General features: G+C 38.7%; 1 protein-coding gene across 1 annotated transcript; it reads right to left on the bottom strand.

Moving 5' to 3' along the window:
- Position 1: 1 nt before the first annotated feature.
- On the bottom strand, positions 2–6,051 carry LOC311304826 (protein leg1a-like). Its single transcript, XM_084432131.1, has 6 exons — positions 5,685–6,051; positions 3,497–3,589; positions 3,204–3,388; positions 2,570–2,691; positions 2,187–2,425; positions 2–268 (listed from the first exon to the last, which is right to left on the bottom strand). Exons 1-6 carry the CDS (start codon positions 5,977–5,979, stop codon positions 117–119), a joined length of 1,086 nt encoding a protein of 361 aa, XP_084288257.1. The 5' UTR covers positions 5,980–6,051; the 3' UTR covers positions 2–116.
- Between the last annotated feature and the right edge of the window lie 4,537 nt (positions 6,052–10,588).

The raw sequence follows: 10,588 nt of genomic DNA, 5'->3' as shown, positions 1-10,588 counted from the left end.
GTTTGATTTCTTTTTTTATTAGTTAAAGATGGCGCATGTGTCGTGGCCACAGCACACACTCCTGCAGATTAACAAACAGATCTGGTTTTACCCAGCTCTTCAATCTGTTGGAGATGTCAGCAGCTGGTGGCCATCTCGGTCAGGATTGACATCAGACCGCTAGCAGGGAACTTGGGGTCGAGGACGAGGTCATGGAGAAGGGCCTGACCTTTCTCCCGAGCCTGAGCTGAACACATAGCATTACGCCAGAGTCTCACCAGGGAACCGCCTGCCCAAAACGCAAAGTAATGCACTGAGATTGGATTCATTAGTTAATCACAGATGTTTTCAGTTGTATTGGTTAATATTTGCAAAATATTCGAAATTTTAAGTTAGCCTTGTAATCACTTTACTGTTGTGTAACGATTCAATTTTGCAACAAGTATGCTATACTACAAGAAACTCTTTGTGCAACATGGGATCATGAAATCATGTGAGATTGTTTCTCACCCAAAAAAAAAAAAAAAAAATACATTGCATGATCTAATCTAATTACGGTTTAGATTTTGTATTAATCCATCAATTTTATTGAGCCACAAACACATGTACACAATGTCTGAGACCACAATGACCATATAGAATACAAAATTAAACATTAAAATTAACATTTAAGAGGAGATTCTAAACTATTTCCAGGTGACTAATCAAATGTAAGTGACACTAATCATGTGACTCTTTGTAGAGAGTGAAGGGGTGTATTCTGGAATCCACAGCTGCTTCAGTGTATATCTAATGAGTGATTATAATCAAGGTATTAATCAATATTTTTCCTTCCAAATATCAAATGAGTTGAATGACTTCTCTAGGGTAATGAGATTTTACTTTGTTTTAGAAGTTACCAGTGTGATTATCAAAAATGTCCTTTCATGTATTCTTTCTAGTCTGTATGAACTATCTGAGAGGTGACTGAGCGTCTGGCTCAAATGCCAGGAATGCAGTAACAGTGCTTGCTCATTTAGCCCAGCTTCCAGAAATTAATTATGGACTTCTTTAACAGGTATGGATGTATTGACAAATGTTAAAGAAGTCCATAATTCATTTCTGGAAGCTGGGCTAAATGAGCAAGCACTGTTACTGCATTCCTGGCATCTGAGCCAGACCCTCAGTCACCTCTCAGACAACTGTAGAGGTGCAAAGTCTCTGCTTTGACAACTATGGTCACAGGGGCCATTGAAGTCTATAGTTTAAGGGACCATTTCTTTGTTAAAGCCTTACTTTCCAGTTAGACTAAAGTGTCCTTTCCTTGAGAACTGTGTTATATTAAAAGTGTAGCCAATGATAATCATTCAACCTGATCAAGGACATATCGTGTGTGTGTGTGTGTGTGTGTGTGTGTGTGTGTGTGTGTGTGTGTGTGTGTGTGTGTGTGTGTGTGTGTGTGTGTGTGTGTGTGTGTGTGTGTGTGTGTGTGTGTGTGTGTGTGTGTGTGTGTGTGTGTGTGTGTGTGTGTGTGTGTGTGTGTGTGTGTGTGTGTGAAGGGTATCACTGCTGTGATCTTTGTAACTGTAAGCGGGGCGCTGTGTGAGTCTTGAAGTTGACTTCTGCTGTTGAAACCGCAAACTATCTTCAGTAAAACTTTTCTTTCATTTATTATAATTCAGACTCTTGTCTTCAATTGACTGCACTCTTGACTCCGGGTCTTCATTCATTATATCTGGTTCTGGGTCTTTTTTGACTGTAAATCCCCTAACAAGAGAGTCAGATTTTCTTATTTTAGTAATATTTTGAACTAGCTTATATTTTTAGTTTTCTTGTTAATTTTTGTTGAATTGTTTCGTCATGTGCTTTTGACATTTTGTTACTTTTTTTATAAAAAAAAATTTATTTTCATTTCAGCTTTAGTTTTTATTTATTTACAGTTAATAATTGTAGTGCTTCAACTGATATTTATGTTTTATTTCAATTAACAGAGATATTTTTAGTAGTTCTAGTTAGCAATAATAACCCTGATGCTCTTTGGATCATGTTGGAGAACATGATCAGGTTTTAATTCGCCCAAAAATGAAAATTCTGGTATGATTTACTCACCCTCATTCCATGTCGATGTTTTGACAGAATAGAATAGAAAAGTATTTAAATTTCCCTAGTGGTCTCAGACGTTTGGACTCCTGCTGTACAACCTCTCTCCATCCCTCTGATATTCTTACCAAGCAGTTGATTCACACTGTTCATCCAGCTGAAAATGTAGAGTGTGTGGTTCTCCTCTGCGCTGAGATCGGCGATGTTGGGCGGGCTGTCGGACTCCTGCAGAACCCGGCTTGGCAAGGGAGCCATGAACTTCTCTGACCTCTCGATGCTGGCGTGGAAATGAGCAGCTGCTACATACGCTGCCGAGCGGAGCCAGCTCTGTCCAAACCGAACCTCGGGAGAGGAGTACAACTTCTGCCTACAGCAATGATAAAAGAAGCCTCAAAACAGGTTTCGTTAAAACAGTAGGCCCCTGCCGAAGAGTATCAACACATATTTGGTTTAGGGAAATGGCATGATGTCATGTGCAGAAGTTTGAATGTGTTATGGAGCATATATGGACCTTTCACTGCAGGCAGTGTATGCGGTCAGTAGAGACTCCTCCTCTGCTGCCCACATCAGTCCCAGAATCTGATCCTTCTTGTAAAAATCTGTGTCCTCAGATTCACTGATCTGCTGCAGAGACTACAGAGAAACACAGAAAAGAGCAGCGGTTAGTGCTTGAGCTTACAAGTCTCAACAACCTTTCGTACGAAGACCTTAACGTGGGCATTGTCACAAATTTGCTTACTTCCAGTTACTTTAAATGTTTTTTCATTTGTTGTTATAACAATGTGGTCACAGACGTTTGGCCCCCATTACGTATAGATGCAGTGCTTCTTAAACTACTAATATCCCATGTGTGCATGCATGATAATTGCTGTTACTGCTTGACATTGTATTGTGTTTAGTTTGTGGTGTTTGTTACGGTAGCAGTCATCATGTACATTGTCTCTTCTGCTTATATTCTCGATAAATTTTGACCCATACAATGTATTGTTGGCTATTGCCACAAATATACCCGTGCTACTTGTGACTGGTTTTGTGATCCAGGGTCACATTTGTGAGTCACTTTGGAAAAAAGCATATGCTGAATGCGCGAATGTGAATATTTATGTGCATCCAGAGAGAAAGTGACTGGAGCTGAACAAAGACACCTGGAAAAATGTTTGCCATTTGGACATAGCATCGGGGTGTTTGGTGGAGCAGTCTGTGTAGCTGGAGCAGTAATCGTGAGCCACCTCCGCTGGGACCTGGATGTGTATCTGAACCTCACCCTTCCCAACCACACCTGTCTGAACTGCTGCCAGGAATGGAAGCACAGACATATAGTAGCTTATACCTGCAGAGAGTGCAAGAGACAAAATGAGAAAATACAGGACGGGATTTAGAAAAGGTATAGCTTTGACTTTATGTCCATCTAGTGGTGCAGATGTAGAGCTGCACTTACATGCATACCAGCTCTGAGGAGAGATGCAAACCGGTTCTGAACTTTCCAATCCACAAGTGCTAGTACTGCCAGGGCTTGGGTCAGTCAACCGGCCTACGATGTAAAGTGAAACTTTAGCGACAACCAAAGCGTCCTTTTGTTAAATTAGTGTGCTAACATACTGTACTGAGCTGAATTTCCTGACTATTATACATTTCCTCAGCACAAGTACATACACTATATGGACAAAAGTACTGGGACACCTGACCATTACACCAACAGGGACTTTAATGACATCACATTCTTAATACGTAGACATTAATATGGAGTTGGTGCCCCCTTTGCAACTATAACAGCTTCCACTTCTAGGAAGGATTTCCACAAGATTTTGGAGTGTTTTTGTGAGAATTTTTGCCAATTCGTCCAGTCGAGCATTTGTGAGTTCAGGCACTGATGTTGGATGAGAAGGCCTGGCTTGCAATCTCCATTCTAGTTCAATAGACATATTAGGTCTGTGATTGGTTCTAGTTTCTTGCTAAAACTAAGCTGTTTCTATCCGCTGGATTATTGCAACTCCATCTACCATGGTATATCTAAGTCTCAAATTGATTGTTTACAAGTGGTTCAAAATGCAGCGGCATGCTTTCTGAAAGGATGTAAAAAATATATGTACGTCATTCGCCTTCTGAAAGATATACATTGGTTGCTAGTTAATTATAGAATTGAGTTTAAAAATCGTAAAGTTTCTATAAATATTTACATAATCAAACAAAGCCTAAGGTCTGAAGATCAAAACTTACTATAAATTCCAAGAACTCGCTTAAAGTGTCGGGGTGAAAGAGCTTTTTCTGTGGCTGGTCCCACTTTATGGAACAGCCTTCCAAACTGCATTAGGGCTGCTTTTACTTTATCTGCATTCAAATCTAGTCTTAAAACATATCTCTTTTCATTGGCTTTTAAAGGGGTGCTATAATGCCCTTTTCACAAGATGTAAAACAAGTCTCTGATGTCCCCAGAGTGTGTGTGTGTGTGTGAAGTTTTAGCTCAAAATACGCCACAGATATGTTTATATAGCATGTGAAAGTTGTCACTTTTTGAGGGTGAGCAAAAACAAGCCGTTTATGTGTGTGTCCCTTTAAATGCAAATGAGCTGCAGCTCCCAGCACAGGGGGCGGAGCTACAACAGCTTGTGTCCTTTTACCTCACACAGACATGCAATGAAAATTTCAAAAACTTTTAGCCTTTTATGTTCAAACCGGAGTCAGACAATGATGGAGAGACTCAAGAACATTTCCGAATGGTTAGTTGATGAATTAATGTAGCTTATGTGTAGTTATCTTCTAGTCATTGATTAGCATATTCTGTCTTTATAATCTATAAATTGCGTTCTGTGGGTGGGTTTATGTAAATTTTAGGGTTGGTGATGTCACTAACCCTGGAGGAATGTCTCTACCAGCCGTTTGTTGTAGTCCTTAAAAAGTGATTTCTTTAAAAGCAAATATCTCCCTTTGCTTTGAACTTTGACCGTTGTAACTCTGCAGATGTTGTTTATGCTCAAACAGCAACATTACACACTAACTAAAGTTAGAAAAGTGAAATCATATTCAACCACCCCTTTAATACATTGTAATGTCTTATTTTGTTCTTCCCTGTTTCCTTTTAGCTGTTATCTTATGGTCTTTTATTTTGTATTGTGCAGCACTTTGGTCAGCCTTGTTGCTGTCATTAAATGTGCTTAAGAAATGAACTAAACTAAACTGAACTCAAATGTGTTGGATGAGGTTGAGGTCAGGGATCTGTTATTAAATCAATTAAATCAAACAGATCAAAATCTGTGTTCCAATACTTTTGTCCATATAGTGCAGGAGTGTCCAATCCTACTCCTGAAGGGCCACTATCCTGCAGAGTTTAGCTTTAACCCCAATTAAACACCTGAACCAGCTAATCAAGCTCTTACTAGACATACTAGAAACTTCCAGGCAGGAGTGTTGAGGCAAGTTGGAGGTAAACTCTGCAGGACAGTGGCCCTCCAGGACACCCCTGATATAGTGTATGTATTCATATTTACATGCGTGTAATTTTTTCACATATACTTTAATCCACACACCCACAATGTAATACTTTTTATACAGAGCTAGTGATCCCATAACCATCATATCACAGAAACCTTTCGGAATTAAACCATTTTTAAAGATGTTTTAGATCATACCTGATTTGAGTTTCCAGCCCAGCTGCAGAGGAAGACTCCACAGAGGACTCTCCTTTTCTCCAGGGCCCATGGAGCTCATGTAGGGATCCGTAGAGTTGATCAGCAGCTTGTACAAAGCCATCCTCTGCAAGTAGTCCCATGGGTTTATCTGGATCACCCCGTCGACTGTGGGCAGCTGGGAGAGCTCGCTCGGGGCCTTCTCCCACAGAATAGGAAGTCCATTCTCAGTCACTACTGCAGCCTGGCTGAGCACAGCCAACACCACCACAGCACCCACCGCTCTGATGAGATCCATATCTAGTTGAAAATACAGCTAGACTGCTGAAGTCCAGTGGTCAGTACAGGGGCTTAAATCTAAGAGCAAACAAAGGACTTTGGTCCCAAATGGAGACAGGACCAAATGAGTGTGTGGGTGGGGATTGATGCATACAAGTAGAGACATTTTCTACACATTTTACATTTTGATGAACACAAACATTTTATGCTAAATTTTCTCAACACTGTACACTCTCAGAAAATTGGGTTATGTTTGTACATTATTCAGTTATGCATTAGATATGTACACTCATTTTATCCAAAAAGACTAGCATTGAATTCCACATTTTATCAATGCATTCCCTGTGAATCAAACCCATCCCAGACAGCAACATAGTGTCGGCCCAGATCCGGGCCACATCTGGTACAGTGCATGTGGATTCCACCAGCACCAGATGTGGGACGGATCTGGGCCGACACTATGTTGCTGTCTGGGATGGCCCTAATATGTACCCTTAAGGGGTAAATACAGTACAATACTATTATATAATGTAACTGTCATATCTTGTTTACAGGAAAACAAAATCTATGTCTTGCATAATGTATTTCTTGAGAGCAGTGAGCAACTTGTGTAATGTTTAACTTGATGCGATATGGTCATAGTGTCATCTAGCACATCTAACCAGAGTACGCATGTGACATAACGGTTTCACTGAGGTCAACCAAACATTTATGGGTGCATGTTGTATTGAGAGGTTCTAAAAATAACTTTTGCAACCTTTGCTCTCTTCTGTCTATCGTTAAAACTTCGAGCATTTGGTCAGAACCAATACAAAACATTTTATGTCTGTTGAAAACGGACAACATATCACCTTAGATCAGTGGTTCTCAATTCCAGTCCTCGTGACCCACTGCTCTGCACATTTTGTATGTCTCCCTTATTTAACACACCTGAACCAGATCATCAGCTCATTAGGAGAGACTCCATGAACTGAACTGAGTGTGTCAGATAAGAGAGACATACAAAATGTGCAGAGCAGTGGGTCACGAGGACTGGAATTGGGAACCACTGCCTTAGATGACTTAAAGCATTCGTATTTAAAAACCACTGAAACACATGAAAATATATATATATATCTTTTTTAATAAATAACCTTTAGAGGTAAAGGTTTTTTTTTGAGAGGTTCTAATACCTCACTACTGTAGAAGTCAGTTTCTTCCACTAGATACGTGCCTGGAAAGCCTGGAAAGAAATCCAAAATCTTGACTTAAGTGTTGCTTTCATGTAGAACCTGTTTCCTGTGTAGTTTGATCCTGTAGATGGGAAAACTGACCCTTTATTACCTTGTCATTGCATAAAATGACATAGATGCCAAGTTATGATTGTATGTTCATAGGATTAGGTCTGGGGTTGGACTACTGGATTTTCATAGCTCCAAAATAATGTCATATTTTGATATTTTATTTGGACATTTAAGAATTCATTTTGTCACCAATGTGCACTATTGCAACATTTGTGCAAGGAAAAAAAAAAGGCATTAATATTTAATCATGCACTTACTGAGCATAAACAATTTATAATGTACACTAATTGTCATTTTACTATAAAAATATCCTGTAAGTTTCAGAACTTCATCTTTAGTCCAAAACAGCTTTTATTGAAACCAAGCTGCCCAAACGAATCATTTTGGATTTTGTCACATTATGACGTCATAGTGCGACGAAAGACCGCCTCTGCAGAAGAAGATCAACGCCTACTTCTACACCATTGCCTCTTTAGCCCCGCCCACCGATCCACGCATATCGTGTAGTAGTAAATATGAGAGACGTGCCGTTATGTGCTTTTCTTTACTTCAGCATTTATGGGGTTGATGCGGGGGGTTCCCGGATACGGAAGAAAGCACGTAGAGAACACTGCTTTTGTAATTGTTTTTATCAAAGCCATTCGCTGTAATCGTGAATAAAACTTCAGTGAGAAACATCCTCGGTTATATCATCAGTAAGACATTACAACGTTTCATTTTATTTAAAACGACACTGTGAATGACAATGTGTGTTTTTCACTTCATCGAATTTAAGAATGGCAGTGTAATGAGGTATTTATCAATTTCTGGAGTTTTCAAAACAATTCCACACATGATTGCGAAGACGTTGAAAATGATTTTAACTTGAACATAGCGGAGGGCGTTTACTTCCAAGTGTTGAACGAGACACACCCATCAAAAACACTACTAAATTAGGATGCTTTTTGACGTGAAAATCATGATAACATTATAAGTGGACTTCAGAGAACATTATTGAATTTAAAACAAAATGCAGTTCATGACCCCTTTAAAGCAAAAATAACATTATAAGTGAGGGATAGCAACATTCACATGGTTGCATAGAAAAATCACTATAGTATTTGCATTTGGCAAATGCTTTTATCTAAAGATACTTCAAGGTATATACATTTACCAGTAAAACCTGTAAATAGGTTTGATTCCCATGCAAGAATGTATTTCTATCACCTTGGTGTTCCTAACACTGTGCTCTACTGTGTGAACTAAAAGATTAAACACTAGGGGGAAAATCAATAACTAATAATGGTACTTATAAATCAAAGTCATCCTGTAAAAACATTCCTCTTGAAATACGAATGTAATAGAATTATACGGTATATTACTACACTATTACATATTTTATGTCCCTATAATTTGGCTAATGGAATGCATTCCTACACATTTGCCATTTCAAAATAACACACTAAAATTTGCAATCCTCTCTGTTGATTTTTCAGACCATATTTAACATAAATGGTTCTTACAGCATTATATTTGGCATATATACAGTACAGTATATATGTACAGTCATCTGTAATTTATTTTCTCTGTATTCCCTCCCATGCGCTTATATGATTAGAAGAAACCTAAAACACTTTATACCCTGCATATCTTCACCTCTGTCACAATCACCAGCTGTAGTGCCCTTGATATCCACCAGAGGGCACTCCTCCCTACTCCATTGCCAATACAACATGGACTACATTTCCCAGAACTCACTGCCCGGACTCATCATCTCTGATTTCCTCTACTGTGCATCATTAATCTTGTTAACGCTGCCTGTACAAGCCTGGTTCATTCAGTCATTCATTGCTAAGTCCTGTATGTGTCACAACTGCTTTTCTGAGCGCTCCTTTGAGTATCTGTTCCATGTTTTTGACCCTGTTGCCTGTTTTGCAGTTTTCTCCTGTTCGGCTATCTCTTAGATTAACCCTGTTTGCCTGAGTTCCTGCCCTGTTATCAGTTTGGACCTTTTGCCTGTTATGGATTACTCTTTAATAAACTACTGCGTCTGGATTCTCAGCCTTTGCATCTCAGAGCAGTTCATAACACTTCAGCACAAGTTTGATACTGTAAATGCGGTTTGATGTTGCAGTTGCACAATCACTAAACAGCAAAGTACAGTCTGATTTAGATGATTGTTTGCTCCGTTATGTTGCTGGTTTGAATGGCATTTGAGTAAACATTTGTTCGGTGACGTTCAAAAGAGACTTGCTTATGGTAAAAATGTTGCATTATGAAAATATGCAGCTTGAATTCATTCAGTCATGTTTGATAATCAGTAAACCTGCCATGAAAACACTTCACTTGAATGAATTATTATTATTATTATTATTAAGTATTTAATTTTAGGTTTTAGAAAACTGAATAGAGGCAATAGAAAATACAAATACTTTTCCATACTGTTTTCTCTTTTTTTCCAAGACTGCAAGATCCGAGGGAGAATGTGCAGTGACGAGGCTCCTGGACGGCTTGGAGAAGCACTGCTCCTTCTGTGAAGCTTTTGCATCCTTTTTTAAAGCTTGAAGCTGGTTACCGTTCACTGCCATTATATGGCCAAGCATGAGCAGGATGTTTCTTTTTAACGTTTCCTTTCTGAAAAAGAGCCCAGACAGCAAGATAGTGCCGACCCAGATGTGGGAAAGGTCATACGGCTTTACAACTTCTTTCTTTGGGTTACTGGTCATGAGTTCACAGCGAGAGCGCTGGACACAACATAATGTGTCATGTAAATGACTTGCATCTAAAACAAAACAACAAATGTGATTAAGATTAAGTCTGATTATTAAAGTTATTTTCTTATTCAAGAATACTCTGACATACTTACATGTCTATGCATTTTAAATACACAAAATACAATTTCTCAAAGTACTTGATACAAATTCCATCTGATTATTTTCTGTCCAGCAACATTTCTAAATACTCAAAAGTAATTATGTATTTTAAATACATTAAATGATTGCCCATCTCTGCAATACAGCATGCCATTGGATTGCTCATTGCTTTTATGAAACAAGACATAAAAATAAGTTCAAATTATTAAGTCAAACTGCAAAATATTTAATAAGAGTCCTGAAGGTTTGATTTTAACTTGTTTTACCTATATATTATATTAGAGCTTTCTATAGTTACAAGGTAAAATTTGCAACTGCTTTGTTAAAAAAAAAAACAAGACAAGGGAGAAACAAGACACAATGGCTCAGCATTGCAGTTTAACAGACAGGGAGTGAGTGTACCAGGCTTTTATAGAAAGAGCAAACGAGAAACATCTGTGACAATCAGTGATAATGAAACCGGCAGAGGATGATGGGAAATGAAGGCCAATAC

Source organism: Rutilus rutilus, assembly GCF_951802725.1.
Source record: "Rutilus rutilus genome assembly, chromosome: 15".
NCBI lineage: Eukaryota > Metazoa > Chordata > Actinopteri > Cypriniformes > Leuciscidae > Rutilus > Rutilus rutilus.
Note: the sequence above shows the minus strand (reverse complement) of the source record. Positions and strands in the feature narration are given on the sequence as shown.

Bases quoted from the DNA above. Each gene is read 5' to 3' on its own strand.
- LOC311304826 (XM_084432131.1), bottom strand. From the start codon at position 5,979: ATGGATCTCATCAGAGCGGTGGGTGCTGTGGTGGTGTTGGCTGTGCTC. The intron at 3,389-3,496 runs GTAAGTGCAGCT...CACTCTCTGCAG, and splicing joins TCCTCAGAGCTGGTATGCAT to GTATAAGCTACTATATGTCT. The intron at 269-2,186 runs GTAAGAATATCA...CGTTTTGGGCAG, and splicing joins CAGTGTGAATCAACTGCTTG to GCGGTTCCCTGGTGAGACTC.